The 26,457-nt window shown below is 37.2% G+C and overlaps 1 protein-coding gene across 16 annotated transcripts in view; it reads left to right on the top strand.

The window, feature by feature from the left end:
- The window catches only part of ZNF385B (zinc finger protein 385B), a 479,275-nt gene that overhangs the window by 96,531 nt on the left and 356,287 nt on the right, over positions 1-26,457 (top strand). For 13 of the 16 annotated variants that reach the window (XM_077154333.1, XM_077154334.1, XM_077154332.1 and 10 more), the window contains one exon: positions 16,979-17,347. In XM_077154333.1, coding sequence (XP_077010448.1) covers positions 17,077-17,347 — 271 coding nt within the window. In that variant the 5' untranslated portion in view covers positions 16,979-17,076. Of the gene's footprint in view, positions 1-1,754; positions 2,049-9,913; positions 10,042-16,978; positions 17,348-26,457 lie in introns of those variants that run through there. The other 3 variants (XM_077154330.1, XM_077154322.1, XM_077154354.1) reach the window with 3 other exon arrangements.

Below are 26,457 nucleotides of genomic sequence, written 5' to 3'. Positions count from 1 at the left end.
CATCCTCATCAAACACTTTGGATTTTCTGTTTTATCATTTTAGTCTTTTTGGCCCATATGTAAAGGTATTACGTTGTGGTTTTAATTTGCATTCTTTTAATGATTTATGAGATTAAGTATCTTTCCATGTGTTTATCAGCCACTTTCATATTCTCTTTTATGAATTCAGGGTTTTTGCTCATTTTTCTATTGGGTTGAAGGAGTTTTCAGATATTCTGGATATGTGTCTTTTGTTGGCTATATGTATTACAAATATCTTCCACTCTGTGATGTTATGAGGAACATTTTTAACTTTACTATATTCGACTTTATAAGTTTCCTTTTATAGTTAGTGCTTTTGTGTTTCTGCCTACTTCAAAGTCATGAATGCATTTTCATCTTTTCCTTTTAAAGCTTTATTATTTTTGCCTTTAACTTTAAATTTGCAGTCTTTCTGGAATTGACATATAGTGTGAGGTAGGGATCAACATACTTTTTTTTAACTATACGAATATCCTTTCACTATTAAGCTGTCACTTTGGCTCTAAATCAGGTAGCAGTACACGCACACATGCACTTTGGTCATAAATCAGGTAACATTACACACATACACATGCACACACACACACACACATTGCTCTGTGTCTGGATTGTTTTTTGTTTCACAGGTTATTTATCCTTGGCAAAAACCCAGACCATCTTAATTGCTAGAGACTCGTGAATAGGCCATTATATCTGGTAATCTAAGTCCTACAGTTTTCTTTTTCTTCAGAACCACTCTTTAAACTTCCATATAATTTTTTGGATCATGCTATCTGTTTCAAAGAATAGACCTTCTGCTATTATGGTTAAAATAGCATTGAATCTATTGACTGATTGGAGAAAGTAAAAACAGTAGATTCATATTAAGAAAATGCTAAGTAACTTTTACATTCTTTTTTTTTTTACATGGGCAGGCACTGGGAATCGAACCCGGGTCCTCTGGCATGGCAGGCAACCATTCTTGCCTGCTGAGCCACCATGGCCCACCCGCTAAATAACTTTAAAAAATAAAATACTAAAAGACTTCAGATCAAGTTTTTCATTCAGTATTGTCTTCCAAAAAGGAGTCTCTTTTAAGTTTTCAATTGTAGTGCATTCAAGTCATGTATTCTTAGATGTATTCTAGAGGACATAAAAATAACAGTAAAATCTACCTATTAGCTCTATATGGAAATAATGAGATTTCAAGTTTATTTCTTCAAGTAGAAAATGCGGAATAAATACATGTGAACAACCTGGGATTAATTTTTGCTTTCAAAGGTTCGGCTTGTTTTAAGGGCCTCATGTCATAAAGCAGTATGTTGTAAACACAGGGTGTCCGTATGCTCTATTTTGCCCAGTTTATACCTACTGGCTGGGCATCCTGATAAGTTTAACACTTGTCTCAAATAAAAGTTTTCTGATTTGATGGATTAATAATATGATAGCCTATGTAAGTTTGATTTTTATTTTTACTACAAGTGCCATGAGAATACATTGTCTAAGAAAACAGTTTCCTTAGAAAACTGTGATAAAGTGAAAATTTATCAGATGTTTCTAAGCATCACCTAAGAAAAATTATTCTTACATATACTTGATTTTCCAAGTGTGTATTTTCAAACAAAGATCCTAGGAAAGGTGAGGTAGAATATACTATCATGATACTCAGAATAAAAATATTTCTGACTGGAAGAAAAGGGAATTAGCAGGGAAGTGGCCAGCCATAAAACATGAGGTCTGAACATGGTCATGGCACATCCAGTTCAATTCCCAGTAGGTGCTGGGAGTCAAGCAAAGACTGCTGTAAGGAAGCAGGATGGAAGTATATAAGCCAAAGTACAGGAAGAAGTAGAGGCAGCATGAGGTCATTCAAAGGCATTCTATGATGCAGGGAATGAGAGCTGAGCTCAACTCCTGAAAATTGAAAATGGGGCTCTTGGTTGCTGGCTGTGTGATCGGGCCAGGAAGCCCCATCCTTCCAGTCCTCTGTGGCACTCATGACTTGAAGATGAAATGGAATCATCCAAGACCTGAGTAGAAGGTTTTGGGTATGGCAGCCTGGGCTTATGTGCCTATTCTGGGGTTGTGGTCTAATGGGGACCCAGAAGTGCTGGCACTTGCTCTGGAGCAGTCAGATACTTCCTTCACAACTACCTGGTGTCAGGGTAAAGTCTGTTGATAGATGTTCAGCAGGCCCTTATGGGTCTTTCAAATACTTTCAAATAGATGTAGTTGTTAGAACAGTGGTTCTCAACCCTGGATGCCCATTAGAATCACCTGGAAAGGTTATACTGTTAGGTCTGGGCCTACCCTAGCCCAATTGCATCATAATCTTTTAGAGGTGGGGAACTGGCATGACTAATTTTTAAAATAACCTCAGGCAATTTAAATTTTCAGTCAGAGTTTAGAACTATGGAGTCATCCTTGATACCATCATCTCCATTCTCTTCTAATCCATCTCTAGGTCTTGTTTAGTTTTCTTCTCAATAATCCTTTGAATCCATATTGTTGTTATTATACTACTTACATTAGGATTTACTCTTGTGTTATACAGTTTTATGGCTTATTTAAAAAAAATTTATTCTGATAACATATATACAATCTAAATATTCCCATTTTCTCTACTTTCAATTAGGTAATGGTATAATTCACCATCACCACCATTCATTACTGAAATTTTTCATCATCCCAAACAGAAACTCCTTACCAATTAAGCATTAACTCAGTATTCCTCATCCCCACCTGGCCCTTGGTAACCTTATCTCACAAATTTGCAAATTCACAAATTTGCATATTCAAATTACTTCATGTATGTGAGATCATACAATATTTGCCCTTTTGTTTCTGGTTTATTTGAGTCACAATGATATCTTCAAGTTTTACCCATGTTGTAGCATGCATCAGAACTACATTCCTTTTTATGACTGAATAATATTCCATTGTGTATGTGTGTGTATGTGTGTGTATCACATTTTATTTATCCATTCATTGATTGATAGTCATTTGGATTGCTTCCACCTTTTGACAGTAGTGAGTAATGGCATTATGAACATTGGAGTACAAATATCAGTTCAAATCTCTGCTTTTAATTCTTTTGGGTATACTTAGAAATAGGATTACTGGGTGATAATTCTATTCTTAACTTCAGAAACCTCCAAACCATGTTCCACAGTGATTGCACCATTTTATATTCCCACCAACAATATGCTTGTTCCTATTTCTTTACATCCTCTCCAACTCATGTTATTTTCCATTTTTTAAAACAGTTGCCATTCTCGTGGGCTTGAAATGGTAACTCAGTGTGGTTTAGGCCATTTGTATATCTTCCATGGAGAAATAGGTATTCAAGTCTTTTGCCCATTTCTTAATTGGGTTGTTTATCTTACTGTTGTTCAGGTATAGGATTTCTCTATATGTTATGGATATTAAGTCCCTACCAGATATGTGGTTTCCAAATATTTTCTTCCATTCTGTAGGTTGTCTTTTCCTGTGATTAAGTCCTTTGATGCAGAAAAGTTTTAAATCTTGATGACGTCCCAATTATATGTATTTTTTATTGTTGTTGCTCATGCTTTTGGTGTAAAGTCTAAGAAACTATTGCCTAATACAAGGTCCTGAAGATGTTTCCTTCTAGGAGTTTTACAGTTTTAGTTCTTATATATGGGTCTTTGATCCATTTGAATTAGTTTTTGTAATAGTGTGAGGTAAGGGTAGGCCCACCTTTCTTCTTTTGCATATAGATATCCAGATTTTCCGGCATCAGTGTTGAAGAGAGTGTTCTTTCCCAATTGAGTGGAATTGGCATCCTTATCAAAAATCACTTGGCCATAGATATGAAGATTTCTCTCTGAATCTCAATTCAGTTCTGTATATGTCTGTATTTGTGCTAGAACCATGCTGTTTTTATTACTGTGGCCTTGTAATAAGTTTTAAGATTGGGAAATGTGAGTTTTCCAATTTCATTTCTTCTTTTTCAAGACAGCTTGGGGTATTCAGGATCCTTTACCCTTACATATAAATTTGATGTTTAGCTTTTCTGTTTCTGCAAAGAAGGCGATTAGAATCTTGATTGGCATTATTTTGAATCTATAAATCACTTTGGGTAGAATTGATATGCTAACAATATTTAGTCTTGCAATCTATGAACATGGACTATTCTACTTGTTTAGATCTTCATTGATTTTGTTCAGCAATGTTTTGTAGTTTTCTGCATAAGTCCTATTTATTCCTGGATGTTTGATTCTTTTAGTTGATATTATAAATGGATTTTTTCTTTATTTCCTCTTCAAATTGTCATTATTAATGTATAGACGCACTAGTGATTTTTGCATGTTGATCTTTTACCCTGTCTTAGCTGAATTTGTTTATTAGGTCTAATAGCTTTGTTATGCTTTTTTCAGCATTTTTTATAGGACAGTGCTGTCTGCAAATAGGGAAACTTTTACTTAGTCTTTTCCAATTTCTTTTTCTTCCTAATTGCTCTGGCTAGAACTTCCTGTACAGTGTTGAATGACAGTGGTGACAATTGCATCCTTGTCATGTTCCTGATCTTTGAGAAAAATTTCAGTCTTTCAGCATTAAGTATGAAAGCTGGGAGTTTTTCATATATGCCGTATATCATGTTAAAGATGTTTCCATCTGTTTCTAGTTTTCTGAGTGTTTAAAAGGGGTGCTGGATTTTGTTAAATGTTCCTTTTCTGCATCAATTGAGATAATAATGTGATTTTTTCCCCTTCATTCTATTAATGTGGTGTATTACCTTAGTTGATTTTGTCATTTGAGTTACCCTTGCATTCCTGGTAGAAAACCCATTTGATCATGGTATATAATTCTTTTAATATGTTATTGGATTCAGGTTGCTAATACAATTGAAGATTTTTGCATTTACAGTCATAAGGGATACTGGCTCATAATTTTCTTTTGTTGTAATATCTTTATCTGGCTTTGGTATTAGGATGATGTTGGCTTCTTAGATTGAGAGAGTGTTCCCTTATCTTCATTTTTTTGGAAAAGTTTGACAGGAATGGTGTTTCTTATTCTTGGAATGTTTGGTAAAATTCAGCAATAAGGCCATCTGTTCCTCGGATTTTCTTTGTTGGGAGATTTTTGATTACAGATTTAATCTCTTTAGTTGTTGTAGTCTTTTGAGATCCTCTATCTCCTTCTGAGTCAGTAGTAGTTTCTGTGCTTCTGGAATTTGACCATTTCATCTAGGTTATCTTAGTTGTTGGCATGCAATTGTTAATAGTATCCTCTTATAATCCTATTTATTTCTGTGGAATTGGTAGTAATTTCCCCCTTTCATTTCATTAGTTATGGCCTCCCTCTTTTTCTCTTTGTCATTCTAGTTAAAGGTTTGTAAATTTCATTGATCTTTCAAAGAACCAACATTTGGTTTCTTTTTTTTTTTTAATTCTCTATTTCGTTTATTTCCTCTTTAATCTTTGTTATTTCCTTCCTTCTGCTAGCACTGTGTTAGTTTGCTCTTCTTTTTTTTGGCCCCTCCAGGTGTGAGGATAGATTGCTTACTGGAGATCTTTCTTTTTTAATGTAAGCGTTTAAACCTATAAATCTCCCTTTCAGTACTGCCATTGCTGCATCCCATAAATTTTGATATGTTGTATTTTCATTTTCATTCACCTCAAGATATTTCCTAATTTACTTGTTATTTCTTCTTTGACCCATTGGTTATTTAGAAGTGCATATTAATTTCCACATGTTTGTAAGTTTTCCATATCTCCCTCTATTATTGACTTCTAGCTTCATTAGTTGTGGTTGGAGAAGACACATTTTATGATTTCAGTATATTTAAATTTATTGAAACTTGTTTTGTGACCTAAAATATGGTCTGTCCAGAAGAATGATCTGTGTGCAATAGTGAAGAAGGTATATTTTGTGATCAAGTGCAGTGTTCTTTATATGTCTGTTAGGTATAATTGGTTTAGAGTATCATTCAAATCTTCTATTTCCTTGTGACCTTCTGTCTAGATGTTCTATCCATTTTTTTTTTTGCAATCAGTAATTCTTTTTTTTTTTTTATTAATTAACGGAAAAAAAGAAATTAACCCAACATTTAGAAATCATACCATTCTACATATGCAATCCGTAATTCTTAACATCATCACATAGATGCATGATCATCGTTTCTTAGTACATTTGCATCGGTTTAGAAGAACTAGCAACACAACCGAAAAAGATATAGAATGTTAATATAGAGAAAAAAAATAAAAGTAATAATAGTAAGAACAAAACAAAAACCTATAGCTCGGATGCAGCTTCATTCAGTGTTTTAACATGATTACTTTACAATTAGGTATTATTGTGCTGTCCATTTTTGAGTTTTGTATCTAGTCCTGTTGCACAGTCTGTATCCCATCAGCTCCAATTACCCATTATCTTACCCTGTTTCTAACTCCTGCTGAACTCTGTTACCAATGACATATTCCAAGTTTATTCTCGAATGTCGATTCACATCATTGGGACCATACAGTATTTGTCTTTTAGTTTTTGGCTAGACTCACTCAGCATGATGTTCTCTAGGTCCATCCATGTTATTACACGCTTCATAAGTTTATCCTGTCTTAAAGCTGCATAATATTCCATCGTATGTATATACCACAGTTTGTTTAGCCACTCGTCTGTTGATGGACATTTTGGCTGTTTCCATCTCTTTGCAATTGTAAATAACGCTGCTATAAACATTGGTGTGCAAATGTCCGTTTGAGTTTTTGCCCTTAATACCTTTGAGTAGATTCCCAGCAATGGTATTGCTGGGTCGTATGGCAATTCTATATTCAGCTTTTTGAGGAACCGCCAAACTGCCTTCCACAGTGGTTGCACCATTTGACATTCCCACCAACAGTGGATAAGTGTGCCTCTTTCACCGCATCCTCTCCAGCACTTGTCATTTTCTGTTTTGTTGATAATGGCCATTCTGGTGGGTGTGAGATGATATCTCATTGTGGTTTTGATTTGCATTTCTCTAATGGCCAGGGACATTGAGCATCTCTTCATGTGCCTTTTGGCCATTTGTATTTCCTCCTGTCAGAGGTGTCTATTCAAGTCTTTTTCCCATTTTGTAATTGGGTTGGCTGTCTTTTTGTTGTTGAGTTGAACAATCTCTTTATAGATTCTGGATACTAGACCTTTATCTGATATGTCGTTTCCAAATATTGTTTCCCATTGTGTAGGCAATAGTATAGGCATTTATATTTACCCATATGGTTACCTTCACTGGAGGTCTTTAATTCATTATACCTCTTTGGTCCACTATATAATGTCCTTCCTTTTTGTCTGAAGAATTCCCATTAGCACTGCTTGTAGTGTAGGTCTAGTAGTGACAAACTCCCTCAGCTTTATTTATTTGGGAATGTCTTAATCTCTCCCTCATTTTTAAAAGACAGTCTCACTGGATAGGAAATTCTTGGCTGGCAATTATTTTCTATCAGCACTTTAAATATCTGATCGCACTACCTTCTTGCTTCATGGTTTCTGATGAAATATTGGTACTTAATCGTATTGGGCTCCCATGCACATGGGAGCTCTTCTCTTGCAGTTTTCAGCACTCTTTTCTTTGTGGTTGTCATTCAAAAGTTTGACTGCAATGTGTCTGCATTGTAGTTCCCTTTGGGTTTATCCTCTTTGGGTTTGTTGGTTTTCTTGAACATATACATATATATATCTTCATGCCTTTCTTTTAATATAGGCAGTTACTGCCATTTCTTTGAATTTTCCTTTTGCACCTTTCTCTCTTTCTTCTCTATCTAGGATTCTTGTAATGTGTTATTGGTGTGCTTAATGGTGTATCACAGGTCTCTTTTCTTAATTCTTTTTACTTTCTATTCCTCTGCCTGAATAATTTCAATAGCTTTTTCTTGAGTTCACTGATTCTTCCAGCTCTTATCTGCTGTTTTAACCCTCTAAAGTTTTTTTTTGTTTGTTTCAGTTGTTGTGTGGTTGTCTGCTTCAGTGTTTCTATTTGGTTCCTTTTTACAATTTCGGTATTTTTATTGAGTTTCTCATTTTGTTCATATATTTTTATGTATATCCTTTAGTTCTTTTTCGATGTTTTCTGTATTGGTTAGGGTTCTCTAGAGAAACAGAATCAACAGGGAACACTTGCAAATATAAAATTTATAAAAGTGTCTCACGTGACCACAAGAATGCAGAGTCCAAAATCCGCAGGGCAGGCTGTGAAGCCGACTCTGATGGAGGGTCTGGATGAACTCCACAGGAGAGGCTCACCAACCGAAGCAGGAATGGGATCTCTCTCCTCTGAATCTTCCTTAAAAGGCTTCTCTTGATTAGATTAAGCATCACTCATTGTAGAAGACACTCCATTTTGGCTGATTACAAATGGACTCAGCTGTGGATGCAGCTGATGTGATCTAATTATATGAAATGTCCTCATTGCAACAGACAGGCCAGCACTTGCCCAACAGATAAACAGGTACCACAACTTGGCCGAGTTAACACATGTCCCTAACCATGACATTTTCCTTTATATCTTTAGTGATTTTGAAGATTGTTTTTGAAAAGTCTTTTGTTACGTCCAGTGTCTGGTCATCTTCATTGATTGTAAGTTTTTGTCTTTTTACTTTGAATGGGCCATCACTTCCTCTTTCTTGGTCTTATAATTTTTTGTTGCACACTGAACATTTTAATATATTAATGTATTAACTCCAGAATTTAGTCTCTGAACTTTCTGTTCCTTAAGTTTGTATCCAGCTAATGATATGACAGAAATTTTCATGCATGCAAGGAACTTACATAAATAAATAGTCCAAAGTAAAAAATGTCTTTTGCTGTCTCAAAATTGCCTCTGTGTTGGCTGGTACCCTCATTTAGAGTTTAGCCCTTTTAAGAATATCAGGCTCTAGTGAAAATGTGAGGTCCTCTTTGTCTTTTCGGAGCCTGCCTTTTGATCTGGGCATGTACCCATGGCATTAGGTATTCTCCCTTTTACAGACATGTGGATGCCCTCTCTACTCCCTTATAAGTAGACTTTCTCTCCTCCTTGCTGCTCTTTTGTATTTTAAAGCTAGTAATCCTTTGATGCAGACCCCTTCTATTTGATTGTTTCTTTTACTAATACACCTGTCTTTTAGCTGCTTCTGCCTGCAAGGCAAGTTCTGGGAGGATGATCCAGAGATGAGTGTCCTAGTACAGCCTTTGAGGCTGCCACCCCATATATAAATACCAACAGACAGGCACCCAAGCATGTGCATAGGGGTTATTCTGCTCCTTCTGGACATGCCCAGTGACCTACAATGACAGCACAGGCTGGCTTCACACTGTGCTTAAAGAGGTTGGGGGAGGGTCAGCAAGGATAACACATGCTTTTTCTGTCAGCTTTATGCTGCATTTTCCAGATTTGTTATTAACCTTGGTACTGCAACCCTTTGACTTTTTGGAGCTCTAAGGAAGATGGCTCTGTCAGTTTTTTGCTAGTTTTTCAAAGTTCTGTGAGGGAGATTGGAACCCAGGAGAATCCTACATGCCATCTTAGTTGACCAGAAGTTGAGGTGTCTGTAATGTTTCTGAACTTGTCCATGTTCATGCAGCATCCTCTGCACTCTATACCCTATCTTTAATCCATGTTGAAATCAGAGTGATCTTTTCACACTCAAATTTGATCATATCAGTCCCACAGTTTAAAATACTTCTGCAGCTTCCCTAGACCAATGCTTCACCTGGCCTGCAAGGGTCTCTGTGTAACTGGCCCCACCTTAGCTCTCTAATCTCATTTCTCATCTCCTTCCCCCTCCCTTCCTCTGTTCTAGATGAACTGGGCTGATTTCAGTTTGTTCGCATCTACTGTCTTCCTCCTGCTTCTGGACGTTTGTACAAATTATCTCCTTTTTTTAATAATATTTTTCCTTCTCTTCCAATTCATACTTAACTCTTTGTTCAGACATCACATCCTCAGACAGTCCTGACTGGGCAGTCCTCCTATAAAAGGCATTCACAACAACAAGATTCTCTACAGTTAAAAATGATCCATACTAGAGGGAAAAATACTGACTTATTAATGAATTGCAGGTAAATATAACCAATTTAGAAGCACAGCTTTAATATATTTACATATTTGAACTCTTAGTAAACAGTATGGTATAACGAGAACTCTGTGAAGCAACATGTACATTTAAAAAGCCAAGAAATAAACATAACTATTTGTGGTTATCTTTGAAGTGTAGGAATATGGAAGATTTTTTTGCCAATCTTTTTTTTCTCTTTCTGTTTCCAAAATTTCAAGAATGGTATCAACTACTTTTGTGATATCTATAATATATATATTATATAATGTATATTGAAATATACAATAAATATAATAGTATGTCTAGATGGTCTATAGAGAGTCTATGGTCGAGAATTGAACTGGGCTATGTAAAGTGGTCTCTTTTTCTTTTTTAACTACCCAGAAAGTTCAATAGCACATACCTTATGTTTCAGGAGAGCTTGTTTTTGGTTCATAAACACTCAGCTCTTGACTTGCTGGGATGGCTCCAGGGTCTGCTTAGGAAAGTGTTCAAAGTTGCACCACTGCCCTGGCAAAGGCAGTGAGAGAAATAGAGCTTCAATGTCTGCCCTTGCCCAGGCTTTTATCCTCAGCTATGTTTTGAAGTTTGCTCCCCTGTGTTATGCTGCTGAGTCATGCTGCACAGCTGTGCCAGGCAAGGCAGAAGGTGAATGGAATCCAGACTTCCTCACTCTAAGGAAGACTGTGTGTGTCCCAGTCAATAAGCATTGCTCTTTCTTATAACCAGAGGCAAACCATACACACATTTTGGTTGCGTTCCAAAAGCCATTTAAATCAATATTTGGCAAAGGCTAAAGCCAATTGCCTTCATTATAAAGAATTATTGTAATGTGGAAAAAGAAAGTTTTATCACAAAATATTATGAAGTTCAAATATTTAAAATTATTATATCCTTGAGATAATAACTTTGAGGTAGCAGAGCTGGCCTTTTATTTTTAATTCATCCAAAAAAGTTGAGAATTCCCAGAAAGGATTTTTTTTTAGAAAGATTCATGCCCTGATAGAATTTAATAGCTACAACTTAAATATAGTACTTGAAGGTTATATGTTTAATATCATGAAAGTTAATACAGCACTATAGAGATTTAAATTATTATAACATCTAAAGTCTGTTTTTCTATTTAATATTGTTATTTATCTGTTTATAAATATTTATACTTCAAAAATATTACATATTCTCTCTCTAGTTATTTAGCTAGTTCTCGTGTTAGCGATCAGTCTGTTTCTCTAGGCAACTGATTGAAAAAGTTTGTTTTTCCATAAAATGAACATCTTTCATAGTTACCTTTAATTATTACACTTTATTCTTATAATATGAAACACACATTTTCTTTCAATAAATAGACTCTCAACATGTTAAGTGTTTAAGGATATTTTCAATCCTAGTTTTACCCACAATGCACATATATATATATTTGAAATTGATATTCTGGTATTAAAAATAAATTTAATTCCTTATTCCCATTATTGGAATTGTTATGCTGTTTGTATATGATGGTAAATAAGATCACTCACGTGTCTGAAAAGACCTTGCTCTATATAGATATTCAAGTATTGGACCTTCTGAAGGGCAAAGCCAAATTATCTACTGACTTTTGGTTGAAGCGGAATTTGAGCTGAATTAATTATAGCACTTATTTCATTTTGTCATAGACTGATGGAGCACTTGGTGCTAGTCATCTTCTTAGTTTTGGATCCACAAGAATGAGTGAAAGTAGAAGATTCCCATTTTATTTACATTTAGGTAGCTCAGGTGTCCCGCCCTATTTACTCAGCATATTGGCCAATTCAAAACAGTTCAAAGGTTTACTATATTTGTTGCATGAAATCCAATGTTGTACTAGCATACCCTTCTCGAACATTTCTTGAATCCTTGGCAAATTCCAAGCCAGTTGTTCATCTTAACCAGCTTCCTGAATTTGGACTGGCCTACTCTTTTCTAGGTCACTGGTATCCTTCAGCCCACTGCTGCTACTTTTCCATGTACATCTTTTATCTCAAGTACCATCCCAGACACTCTCACAGTTTCCCACAGTGATAGATCAGCTGTGATGTTTACGCGACTTCACTAATGATTTGGAGATTAAAAAAAAAAAAGGAAATATAAATGGAGAACTCCGCAATTGTTACCAGATATAGAAGCTCTCTGAATTTACAGACCAAGCTCTCCATGGGCATTCTCTGTTGAGCATAGTCCTCTTTGCCCAGGCTTATGCCTGTCCCCATGTGTCAGAGGTCATTTTAGTTCTCACAACAGGAAAGCCCCAGAACAAATCTCCCATATCTTGATCACAAGCCTTCTTTCTCACCAGGTCCAGACACAGGAAAGCTTTCCCTTTTATCCAGGTCACTCTCGGATCCCTCTGATTTTCTATTTCCTGACCCCTGTCAGTCTTTTGGCAAGACCGACAGTGAAAACATCTCTTCCCTTTTGTGACAATCGTACATCCATCCACCGGGGTGTGTTCTTTTTCTTTAATCCTCAGGATCATTCAGAACAGCATCAGCACTTTTTTCAAATTGGGTTTATTCAAGCTAGAGTGACCCCAAATATAGGATTTGTATAATATATAATCCCATTTGAGCTCCAGTAATCCCAGGCCATTCTTTCTAAGGTTAGAGTGTTGGTGCCTTTCCTGTGGGCTCTAGCCTCTAGTAATCTCCTCTGGTAAACCACTTCAAGAGGAAAGCACCCTCATCGCTTAGTATCTAACAGTGACTTTCAGGGACAATGCAATTCAAATCCACCTACGGGAGACAAATCTTTTCTGAAAGAACAAATAATCTACAGAGATGCAACTGTGCCACAGTGAAGATATCTTTTATATGATTATTCAAAGCAGATGAAGCTCCTTGGAGCCATATTATTTCCAAAGTCTCCATTAAAAAAGAGAGTCTGGGCTTTACCTTCATGTTACCTTCACAAAACCTCTGAAGTGATCTCCCAAAACATAGGAGTGTTATATTCCCGCAACTGAAATCAAATCTTTTCCTCAAGGTATACAACATACTAGAAGCTTTAAAATGACAGTTTTTCTTATTCAGCTGTTGGTGTCAAAATCTCTTGGGATTCCCCCTAGGCAAGAGCACCCATTACAATCTATTACACTAGCACTCAACAGAGTTCCAGTAGGTCTTCAGAAAACAAAATAAGATAGACAATTAGTTTAGTGAAATCAAATACTAAGTAGTAATTTCCATCTAATATGTTAAAGCTAAAACACTGTAGATGTATATTCAGAGTACTGTGGGGAATATCATGCAAAGAATTCCCAAAGTCACTCTTCTGAACCATGAGTGCAATGATTGCCTCTTCTAGTTTATTTTAAGCTCTTTCATGCGAGCATCCTAGTTATTTTTTCAGCCACCATAGGGCCAAGGATAGTGTGTTCTACATAGTAGGTGTTTAATGCATGATTGGCTTAGTTGAATATTTTCTTCTATATCTGGATCCTATTGTATGATAAATAGTGAAACATACAACAAAATGAACATGCTCTACTGACCTCTTAATTTTCTTGCAAACTCTGTAGTTGGTGGAAGCATGTTGTTTGTAGCCTGGTACCCAAGAACTCAGCTTTTTATTCTCCTTTGACATGGTAGCTTGAGAGTCAGGACCAGCCATTGGCAACATAATGAAGTGGACAAGAATCAGTCTAGTGTCCTGAATCTTCCTCTATATCCTTTTATCTTCTTCATGAAGTTTTGCCCAACCCTTCCCACTATATCTAGTGCTTCATCCCTGCAAAAGCTGATTGCAGGGAAGAGCTTATATCACTTGAAAGTGGGTAATATTGTGCCCATGTTAGTGTGTGACCTACCCCAATGGAATTTGAACTTTAAATTTGTTTTTTAACTAAGGAATGAAAGGCTTTGTCATAAACAAGTAGGATTTTAGTCTGCAGATCAATGGTGGTATTTTTTCCTTGGAGAGTGTACCATTATTACTTACTAGCTGTATGCTCAACCCACATATAAACTGATGTTATTGGAAAGCATCAACTTTGGCTACTATGGGCTAGTACTACATATATCATGCAATCATTTATTCATATACACCAACAATGCATTAATTTATCCAGCAAATATTTAAGTACATACTCTGTACCAAACACAATCTTAGATATAGGAGATATTATAGTCTTATGTATCACTGGAGATGCATAGTCTTGTCCACAAAGAGCTTGAAATCTAACAAGAGAAAAAAATGGAAACTTTCCCAGTACAGTTAGCCAACTCTGTTGTAATTTTCTGTTTTCTTCTCTGTAGGTCTCATTAGATTATAGGCTCCCCTCAGGGTGGCATCACACCTACATGCTCACTATTACTTTCCTAGCATCCAGCCCTCTGCCTGGATAGTCAATAAGCATCTACTAAAATGAGTGAATAAATAAGTTGAACTATATAAATCATTAAAATGATAATACAAGGGTTGGATGACATGCTAGCTTCCAAACAAAATACTTCAGGAAAGGCCAAGGTAGAAAGAGACCCTAGGAAGGGGCACATTCATGGAGAATTATATGTGAAGAGAGGCCATCTTGCATTTGGCAGTCAGGAAGTATTTATAGTGACTTTTCAAAATGAAACATCAAATTTGGAATGGAGTTGGGAGCCTGGTTGCTGGAGATTAAGGAATTAATGGGAAATAGATACATTCTAAACCAATTGATTTGAGTTGCTGAATGAGATAATAAATCCATAGGAAGAGGGAGAGATCCTTTCTACTCTTATGCAGAAGTAGAAATCCCTTCCCACATTCTCTACCTGATGCAGAAACTCTGTGTTAATGAATGGATTCCTCCAGATATGTAGCAGAGATACTTTTACCTCTGCATTAAAATTTCCAATTATTTCAAATTATTATAAAAAACAATTTTATAACTATGCAGGTCCTAAAGAAAATTGTTGGGTTAGGAAAGTTTCCTAACACATTGTTTCCTGGTCCTTTACAGTCACTTCTTCAGGCATTCTATGACTCTTTGATTTGGGTCCCACTGGATCTTTTCCATAAAAATAGCAACCCAAGGACCAACCTCTTTTCATTCTTTGACCAGCACCAAAATATCTTATTCTCTCAAAGATGTTAAGTTATTGACCATCTAATCTGATTAAGTAATATGAAAATATTCTAAGGAATTTCTTCTGGTTTTCCTGGCTCCTTTTACCCTCTTCCCTTTAATGCCAACTGAAAGCTGAATGCTGCCTACAGCCCTGTTTGAAATCAGATGCCCCTGTAAATCCTTCCACCCTGTGCAAGTGAAACGTAATTTAAGGTAGTCCAATAAAGAACTTTAAAATAGAAAGTAAGTTTTTCCTTCTTTTTCTGTTTAAAGTCACTGTTACCTTCCCCTTAGCCAGAAATTTGATATTATAAATGTGAACATATCCATACATATTATAATCCTAAAAATTACGTCCTCTCAGGGCAAAAGTGATGTTGAGATTCTGATATCTTGTCTCTCTGCTACCTCTAGGTCCTTTTGCCATGACCTCTGTAACTAAATATACTCTGGTTGCAAATGACTGTTAATAGGAGCTGAACTTGTTTTTCCTCTGAGAGGGAGGAAGCCTGGTGAGGCTAGCACTAGGAATAGTAAATTGAAATTTAGTGGACATAGCACACACACTCCTGACTCCCCAGCTTCCCAGCATGGTCCATGAACATGGCTTTGGAGATTTGGGGAGATCATCTCCAAGTGAGAATAACTGGGAGAAGGTAATAGAGGGATGAAAGATTATGAAGTATGTTGGTTCTTTAGTGGTTACAGGAAATTTTTAGAAACTAGTCATTTATTTCATTTTAATGGTTTCTTTCTTCCTATTTAAAATATGTACATTTAAATAAATCTAAAGTTTAATGTATTTTTAGGACAAATGGCAATCAGAAAAGTTCAGGTAAACTGTCTTTATCTTTTATGAGATAATACAACCAAAAAAACCAATTTTTCATTTTCAGAACTTAAAGTGGACCATTATGATGTATATGCCCTATTTCTGTGAAACATGATGTGTTAATTGGCAGCATGGGCAAGGCCAGCCACCTCCAAAGAGATTAAATTTTCAGATGAAAGTGTCATCAGTACTCATCTGATCAAGGATCTTGGTTGCTTGAGTTCTGAAATATAAAGCTTAGGTTTCAATGATTCAATGACATGGTGCCTGACCTGGCTTTGCAAGGTTAAAAGTTAATTAGTCTTCCTTATATTTTTCAGTGGATTAGCTGCCTGCACAAGATATAAAATATCAGGAATGGGCTCATTATAAACTTTTTTCTCTCTTCTTTTATCAATTAGTTTATTAATTCTTAGGATATATTCTAGCATTTAAGAGGGAACACAGAGTCATGTATTTGAACATAGCTTTCAAATGGCACTGATATCCTTTGACCCCCTGAGTTTTTCCCCACAGGCAGATATCGTTCACACGCTGTGATCCTGCCTTTATCTGAATTTTCATCCCCCATGGGCCAGTACTGTACCACCTCAGCCAATGTTTCTCATGCACACCCCTTTTCTTTTTTGCTTAACTCTTGCCCAAATATTGTTTTCACCTTTCTTCTGCATGAATGTCTTTTTCTTTATTCTACTTGAGAAACCAAAACATTGTAATAATCATACTAAGAATGAAAGTGCTGACTATCCTGGTATTCAATAAAGGAGGAGGTTATATCTATATAAATTATATATATTTTAAAGTAGAACTAAACAAAATAAAAAGCCAAGGCTGTGTTCATCAAGCGAAGCCCTTGAGATTCTGGAAAGTCCCCTTTGAATGCTTCACTTTGGTTATAATCTATCTTCTATACCTTTCTCTAAATAAATGAAGGAAAAAAAAAATCAGGACTTCAAACAAAGATGATATTCTCTTTTACTCTTTTTCTGTTTTTCAATTACTAGTTTATCACAGTATTGTCTTTCTCTTATCCTTTTATTGCAGATGTTCTGTGTATCCACTCCATTAAAGATTAAATTGATATTTATGGGCTAATCTGGAAACCTGTCTTGTGCCGTAACAACTACCTTGAAGATGGAATTATGAATATGGCAACTTTTCTACGGGGATTTGAAGAAAAGGGTATAAAGAACGAAAGGTCAGAAGAGCAGTTGAGTAAAGAGAAAAAGAAAATTCTATTCTCCTTCTGTGAGGTGTGCAACATCCAGCTGAACTCTGCCGCCCAGGCCCAGGTCCATTACAATGGCAAATCCCACCGCAAACGCGTAAAGCAGCTGAGCAATGGGCAGCCCCCGCTTCTGGCTCAGGGCTCAGGGCCACTTCTGGCCAGCCCCAGCCCCACCGCCAGCACAGGTAGGCAAGAGGGCACGGGCTTCCATTTACTGCTGGGAAATGGGGGACATGGCTCTGTTCTAGCAGATGAAGGCTTTTCAGCAAGACTGGGCTTTAGCCTTAAAACTACCACCGCAATAATATGTACTCTTTGCCCTACAGGTAAAACCCAAGAGCTGTTTGTCACTTTTCAGTTTATTAATTCTTATTTCAATTTATTAATTCTTATTAATAAATTTCTTATTTATTAATTCTTATTAATTCTCAAAATGTGTGTATTGAGCCATAGCCTTTCTGTAGTCTCAAAGGATATGAATATTTTCTAATGTATTTTGAAATATGTTCAAAATGGATCAATGATGTCAATTTTTCACCCTCTCTGGGAAAAATTTCTTGTATTTCCTTCAACTGCTTCCTATTGGATAGCATACTACTTGACAGTATATAAAAAGCTACAGCTTTATTCATAGCATCTAATCATGCAGGAGAGGAGCCTTAGTCTTGAAGGTTAGAATTGTCCTATTCTTTTATTGAGTCGCCAGCAGTGTGCCAGTTGTGTTCCAACAGAAGGAACAAGTACTGACAATACCAACCGGAATCACGTGCACTCACCTCTCCCCCTTTCCTTGCAGGGTAGGTGAAGTAGAAGCTTAGGAATTTTTACATTCCTGCATCTGCCCTGCCTTAACAGTCTTTCGGATTCTTTATCTTTTCCTTGGGCAACCCTTCCTCCTCCACATTGCTGGCTGTTGGATGTCTTCACAGTGCCAGAACTAAAGAAAAATGTAAAATTTATTGTTATTCATGAAATTTTTATAGATTTCTATAAAATGTGGGCATCCTACCCAGATTTACTTGGGAGACCAAGATAAGCCTCCTCTTAAATCTGGTGGAAGAACTCCAAATTCTACTCCAGCAAGTGTTCTACTGAGAGACCTCGATCTGAAGTGAGATGTTGTGGACATGCTGTTTGATAGAATTTCACTCAGTGCTGTTACAGGGTTCTTGATTTTGTGAAGTTATACCGTGATTCATGTTAAGTTTCAGTGAACATGGTGTGTGTGTGCTATAAATAACAAGAGGAATTTTTATATTTCAAGCTAAGACTCACTAGTTTTTGCCCAGTATATGTTATAATTTCTTTAAACTATTTTTCTAATCAATACTTAACATGCTGTGAAAGAACTCAAAGGAACTTACATGAAATAGGAAACACACTTATCTAGTGAAAAATACTTTTCAATTTTCTATTTATAATTATTATAATTCATAGATAAATTAATATACCTGCTTTTACATATTGAAAATATAGTGTTAGGCAAAAACTGATTAACAACTTGCACCTAAATTAGAGATCAAATAATGATCTGAGTAAAGGTTTGAATTTCATCTGAGTCCAAATATCTATTCCTAAATTGTGTTTAACCTGACAGTAAAAATTATTTGTGTTTAACTGATAGTGATATAGTCGCTAACGTTAATTGAGTATTTTCTATGTGCCATGTCCTAAGCACTTGGCATGAATTTTCTTCTAATCCTCTCATTAACCCTGAGATACCTACAGTAATTATCTCAAAATTATAGATCAGGAATTGAGGCACAGAGAAATAAAATCATCTGTCCAGGTTCACACAGCATAGAAGTGGCAGATCCAGGGATCCAACCATGTTTAATTAATAGTGAGGCCAGTTGTTCTTAATCACTATGTTTCTGCCATTTCCTACTGTGCAGTGCAATACGGGCGGAATTCAGACCTATATGCTGTACTGTATTTGTGGTCACTAGTGATTGCTGTGAGGGCACACAGTCTCCTTTAATGGTTTTTTGAAAGCAGACATGTAAATAGAGCTCCAGTTCATAAATATCTCCATTGTTCTTCCATGCTATTAAAATTATCTAATGTTGAGCTAAGACATATATAAAATAGTATGATGCTAGTGTATACATAAAACAGATTATCAGGTAGCTTATCACAATTAATATATAAAAAAGGTTAAATTGTACATTAGGCATAAAGGACAATTTACATTTATTTATACTGTAGTCAATTACTTATTCTCAGAAAACTTGGATTTAGCATGTGATATAGGCAAGTTACTTAATCTCTGGAAGTGGTTAGCAATAAAATTTTCATTTGAAAAAACGTAGATATAATACTATCCCCTTCTCCTTGGAAATAAAAATTAGACAGATGTATGCACAAGGATAATTATGACATAAATTTACAATTCCAAAATATTAGTTGTATCCTGAATACATTATATATATTTATGAGATAAGTGATGGAAACCACAGCCACTATATTTCTAAAAACTATCTCAAGACAAAGGAAATCATCCATGATAGAGTGCGAAGTGAAACAACAGGACATAATGCCAAATATGCCCCAGTGCAGTTATGTGTGCATGTGTGTGTTTGTCTACTGTTTAATGCCTCAGTTTGTTGAAGAGCAAACCTGACATGGTTTTATTCTTTCAATCGCTTTCTTTAGCTTTGATCTGTCAAACTTGTTCCCTGCTGAGTAACAGCTCCCTGATATTCTCTCATCCCATAAGTTCTCACTTTTGATATCCAGAAAGACTCTTTTTGGTTTAGAAGATTCTGTTCTATTTTTAAAATCTCCATCTCGTAGCTGAATTCAGAACTGGCTAGACAAACTCCGGAGCTGAGAGTGGAGGGAAGGCACACAGTCTCCTCTCACTCTGCTGTCCCTTACCCTACCCTTCAGCCCCAGGAGTGGGAAACTGTGGAGGGATGGAGGGGCAAAGACTTCCTTACCTGACAGCTGTAGCAAGGTTGTGGTACTGTTCTTGGTTGGTGATTGCTGTTCTCTGTCTCTGTGGGCCACAGGGGGTCCTAACAGACCCTGTGTATGTAGAACCCCCCACCACCACCACATATGTCCTAGGCATTGAGGGTCCCTTGTGAGATTTGGCTGCATCTTCCTGCTTACCCCTCGTGGTGGCCGAAGACTCCATTTCTTGGCCATGAGGGCCTCTTTGTCCCACACTTAGACAGTCTTGGCAAGATTGCACTTTCTGTTCTCATCTTCTCTTGGGGTTTGTGAACATAGGCAGAAACCATCTGACTTCTAACATACATCTTGAAAACCAGGAACTGCTGGGAACAGACAGGTAGACATGGAATGGGATATGAGTGGGGGAGGTGTCTTAGTTGCCAGAACTGCTATGGTAAATGCCGCAGACTGGTTGGCTTAAATAACAAGAATTTATTGTCTCAGTTTTTGGAGGTTGGAAGTTCAAAATCAAGGTATCAGCAGGCCATGCTTTCTCTGAAATCCATAGTATCTGATGGTGGTTTGATTCTGTCACATGGCAATCTGTCTCTTCAGTATCCTCCTGTGGTATTTCTCTGTTCAAGGTTCCTTTGCTTGTGAGGACTCCACTCAAATTGTGTTAAGAGGAGGATTGATTCAGTTCAATCTCATTTTAATAGGATCAAGATCCTATTAAAAAGTAAGTTCAAAGAGTTCAAAGATCCCATTTAAAAGTAAGTTCAGGGAGTGTGAGGGTAGTTCAGTGGTAGAATTCTCACCTGCCATGCGGGAGACCTGAGGTTTGATTCCCTGCCCATTTGCTTCCCAAACAAAGAAATAACAGAAACAAATAAATAAACAAAAAACCCAACAAATGGTGCTGCAATAATGGGACACTCACATGGAAAAAGAATGAAATGTGACCCCGCCATACAGCATACAAAAAAAAAAAAAAAGGTGAGTCCACACCTGCAAGACTGGGGTTTAGGACTTGAACATGTCTTATGAGGGATATGATTCGGTCCCCAAAAGGGGACCTCTCTCCACAGATAGCACAGGGTAGGGTGGCAAGTCCACGAACAAACTCAATTGGGGAACAAAATGCCAGTCTCACGTTTTTTGCCATCTTGTGGTTTCAGGAGGAAAATAATAATCCATCTTTTCTCCACAAGGTAAACAACGTGGTGGTAGAGATATCCTTCTTAGAACTGTCAATTTAAAAGGGTGACATCCCCTCTGGTCTATCAGTCTTTTTTTCTGTAGTGATGGGACAGCAGGGCTGGGAGTGGAGTATACAGAATGGTAGTGGAGACTTGAGTTGTTTTCTCTGAATAAGCCATACCCTCAAAAGCCCCATGGAGAAGTGGTTGCTTCTAATCACTAAAACTTCTTAGAATCCAGGGTGATTGCAGAACTTTTAGACCTCTGCTTCTGGAATAACAGGAGGATTCCTACCCTGTACTTAAAACCACTCTCTCTATATATATTTATATCCATATATGTTTATAAATGTAATTTTTATTTTCCTGAGAGCAAGAATACTGACGAGTAGCAGCAAGAGTCCTTTCCAAACCCTATTCATTGTAAGAATACTCTGGGCTATAGATTGGAGAATAGAGGGGAAGCAAGGAGAGCTTAGATAGCTTGGTCACAGGGGGTGGGTGGGTGGAAGAAAAAGAAACCAGAGATGGATCTGAGGATCTGGACATGGTTATCATGCACTTCCATCTGTCAAAGACCTCAAAGAGTAAGAACTTGATGTTGCCACCCCCAGGAAGGGTGAGTGGCTAGGCCAAGGCAGTTACATGATTACCTGTAGGCTTAGTGAACACGGGGGCTGCTGGGTGAGCTGAGAAAGACCTAAGAGGGGCAGGAAAGCATCATTTCCTACAGCCTGGATTGATGCAGTCTCGGTAAGAGAATGTTTCCTATATGCCCGTGAGTGAAGTGAAGCCTACGTAAAGATCCCTTGTAGTTGGGAACAAGGGTGCACCCTGCAGTGTCTGCATGAATTAATGACCAAATGACAGACAGAAAAGGGAATTTCTCAGCAGATGCCTGAATACAGTAATGACCACAAGGCTATAAACCATTCTACCTGTGCCTTGACACCATGTGACCCCATAAGTACCCTCTGCACCCCATACCAAATATAGATGTAACTCCTGGGAAAGAGACATTACAAACTACCTGATTTAAAATTCCTATCATCACGTGGGTTGGGGTTTGTACTAGGGATTATGTTTCAGTTATAGAAAACATTTAGCTTTCTTCTAAATCTTAATTTGTAATTGAGATCCACACCCCTTTTATGTTATTAAAAATTATATTAAGTAGAGAATTCTGGAAGTAGGCAATCTAAATATAGAAAAGTGAGGATTGAAAATTAGAAAGTATATTGTGAAATTGGACCTTTCTGTGCAGTGTGAAATCTGTATCCCTGAAGCACATTTTAAAGTCACTTGACCAAGGACATGAAATAAGTACGAATCAGATGATAGATATTTCTTCTTTCATCCCTTCCTTGCCTGTCTCTTGCTCTGCTGTGTATGGACTCAAATTAATTACATTGCTCAGGTTTCCTTACTGAGGCCCATGCAAGGAGCTGTCAGGAGATTGGACAGTAGAAGTAAAGTAGTAATCAGTATATTTGGCCTTACTCCCTCTACCTGAGCTGATGTCTCTGTCACGCTACATTTGCCTGTGATTCCAGGTTCTGCTGGAAAGGTCATTCAGTTTCAACTTCTGTTGGGTTATTCAGCCGTCTGGGCTCAGTAACATTGCCTCGCTTTCCTGCCTCTTGCTTGAGAGAAGTAGTCTCTTTTTCTTGCTAATCTCTGCCTCCATTTGTTACCACCTGTTTGGCCTCTCAGATCTTTTTGCACCTGTGTAATCAAATCCCTGTATTAAATTCTCTCCATGTGAATTGCTTAGAGTGGTTTCGATTTCTTTTCTGAACCTTGATTCGTATAACTCCCAGTGTGCTCTTGAAAACATCACAGTAGGCTTCTGGTCCTGAAAAGATCATATAGATCCATTTTCCCTGCTCCTCCATACTAAGTAATTATTAAATTCTGGAAATTGTGCAAGAGACAACCAGAGCAGAACTCTGAAAGGTGATAGGAGTCAGAAGAACTATACAGCAATAGGATGTCTTGTGTCCCAACCTCAGCCCATCCAAAAGAAGACACCTTAGATCCAATGTTCCCTGACCTCTGACCTAGAAACAGAATGCAGCCAAGGTGACCAGATTGAATGAGAGTCCCTCTGGCATCAGTGATAGCATGTGTGATGGTTAGGTTCTGGTATCAGCTTGGCCAAGTGATTATGCTCATTTGTCAGGTCAGGCAAGCACTGACCTGACCATTGCTGCAAGGATATTTTGTGGCTGGTTGATAAACTGGAAGGCTGGTATATTAAATCATCAGTTAATTGATTGCATCTGTGGTTGATTACATCTGCAGTCAACTAAGGTGTACCCCCTGCCCCCCCAATTAGATAATCCAATCAGTTTAAGACTTTTAAGGAAGAGAAGAGACTCTTTCACTGCTTCTTCAGCCAGTGAGCCTCTCCTGTGGAGTTCGTCCAGACCCTTCATTGGAGCTGCCAGCTTCATAGCCTGCCTTATGGATTTTGGACTCTTCCAGTCCCACAGCTGCATGAGACACCCTTGTAAATCTCATATTTACAGATATCTCCTGTTGGTTCTGTTTCTGTAGAGAATCCTGACTATACACCACAGATGGAGACCCCTATCAAAAATAAGTGACCTGGGGAAACATTCACCTTTCCCATGGGGCCTATGACTTTTCTTTTCTGCCAAGAAATATGAGGTGGGTGGGCAGAAGCAGAAAGAGAGATCCAGTTATAGCAAATGGGCCAGTTCAGGAAGTCTCTTTGACCCCACGGGGTTTGGAAGTAATCAGAATAGGGATTCCACCGTGTTCCTCTCCCACCAAGAGAAGCATTGTGGCCTGGCCTGATGACACCCCTTTACCAGCACTAACAGGGATCAGTGGGAGCCCCAGCAACACTAGATAAACCAAGCAGAGCAAAACAACACACCAAAGACTAAATTAAACTGCCATTGGAACAACAGCTGGTAAAAGTAGGCTAAGGTTTGTGTGCTAATCTTAAATAGGATGATTATCTGCTAAAATAAAAGATTGAAATATTACCCAATAGTATTCACATAAATAAAATATGCAGGATGCAATAAAATATCATTCATCATACCAAGAACGAATAAAATCAAAACTTGAATGAGAAAACACAATCAACTGGTGACAACCCCAAAATATACCAGATGTTGGAATTATCTAATAAGGCTTTTAAGTCTCTAACATGGAAATTTCTCAACAACAAATTGCAAGTTGTCTTAAAGCAAATGAAAAAACAGAAAATCTCAACAAAGAAATAGTAGTTATAGAAAAGAACCAAATGGAAATTGTAGAACTGAAAAAATGCAATAGCAGTAATAGAATACTCACTGAATGGGCTCACTAGTGCAATGGAGATGAAAGAGGATATAATCCATTAACTTGAGGAAAGAATAGTACAATTGGTCTGGTCTGGAAAACAGAGAGAAAATAGACTGAAGAAAAAAATAAGCAGAACCTAACAGCCTGTGAGATAATAACAAAAGATCCAATATTCATATCATTGGATATGAATCCAGTTTTCTCAAAGGAGAAAAGAAAGGAAATAGAACAGAAAGAATATTTGAAGAAATAATAGCTTAAAACTTCCCAATTTGATTAAAGAAGAAAACCTACAGATCCAAGAAGCTGAGCAAACTCCAAGAAGATAAACTCAAGAAATTCACGTCAAACACACCATAATTAAACTTCTGAAAACCAAAGACAAAAACAAAAATAATATTTGAAGTAGCCATAGAGAAATGACAGATTACATAGGGAAATACCAGTTCAAATGACAGTGGATTTCTCATCTGGAATCACAGAGACCAGAAGAAAGCAGCACAATCTTTTTTAAGTGCTGAAGGAAAAGAACTGCGAACTGGGGCTGCTATAACAAATATCAAATTAGCTTAAACAACAGGAAGGTATTGTCTGTTTTAATCTCCTAGTCTACTCAAGCAAAATAACATGAAATGGTGATGTCTTCTGGTTTCTTCTTTCTCTTCCAGGTTCTGTTAAATTTCAGCCTCTTGCTTACTTTTGCTTTCTCTCTCTGTCTGAATTTCATTCCACTTATAAAGGACTCCAATAACAGGATTAAAACCCAGCTTGACCAGGATGGGCTACACCATAACTGAAGAAACTCATCACAGTGTTCTATTTACAGTGAGTTCACATCCATAGGAATGGATTAAATTTAAGAACATGTTTTTTTCTAGGAGTACAGACAACTTCAAACTATCACGTTTTCTCCCAGTTTTGGAGACTAGAAGTCCACAATCCAGGTGTGACAGGATCATGCTTTCTCTGGAGTCTGTAATATTCTGGTGGCAGCTTACCAGCAGTCTGTAACTCAGTCTCTGCCTCCACCACATGGTTGTCTGTTTCATTCTGTCTCCTAATACTGTGCCCAAATTTCCTTGCTTTTCAGGACTCCAGCGATACTGGATTAAGATCCCACCTGATTCAGTTTCCTTCACCTTAACTAATAATACATTCGAAGATATTTACAAATGGTTCACATCCACAGAACTGAGGGTTAGGACTTGAACATGTCTTTTTGGGGGACATGATTCAATCCATAAGATGCATTTACAAACAATCTCCATAGCAACGTCTAAGCCAATGTTTGACCAAACAACTGGACACCATAACCTAGCCAAGTTGATAAAATTAGTCACCATATATACCCTGACCAAGTGGCATTTATTCCAGGTATGCAAGACTAGTTTGACATTTGAAAATTAATAAATAAAACCTACTAAAGAAACCAAAGAAGAAAAATCAAAATCATATGATTATATCCATTGATATAGTAAAAGCATTTGACAAAGTCCAACACTTCTTTATGATAAATATTCTCAGCTAGTTAAAAATAGATGAGAAGGGGCGGGCCGCGGTGGCTCAGCGGGCAAAGTGCTTGCCTGCTATGCCGGAGGACCTCGGTTCGATTCCCGGCCCCAGCCCATGTAACAAAAACAAAAAAACAAAATACAATAAAACAAGAAAATGTTTAAAGATGTTTCCCTTTCTTCCTTCCTTCCTTCCTTCTATCCTTCCTTCCTTCTCTCTGTCTTTCCTTTAAAAAAAAAAAAAAAAAAAAAAAAAAAAAATAGATGAGAATTACCTTGGTTTGATAAAAAGCATCTATAAAAAAATGGACTTCGTGTTGCAAGACTGCTTTCCCCCTATGATCAAGAGCAAGGTACAGGCGT

The sequence above is a fragment of the Tamandua tetradactyla genome, chromosome 3 (genome assembly GCF_023851605.1).
Source record: "Tamandua tetradactyla isolate mTamTet1 chromosome 3, mTamTet1.pri, whole genome shotgun sequence".
Lineage (NCBI taxonomy): Eukaryota > Metazoa > Chordata > Mammalia > Pilosa > Myrmecophagidae > Tamandua > Tamandua tetradactyla.
Note: the sequence above shows the minus strand (reverse complement) of the source record. Positions and strands in the feature narration are given on the sequence as shown.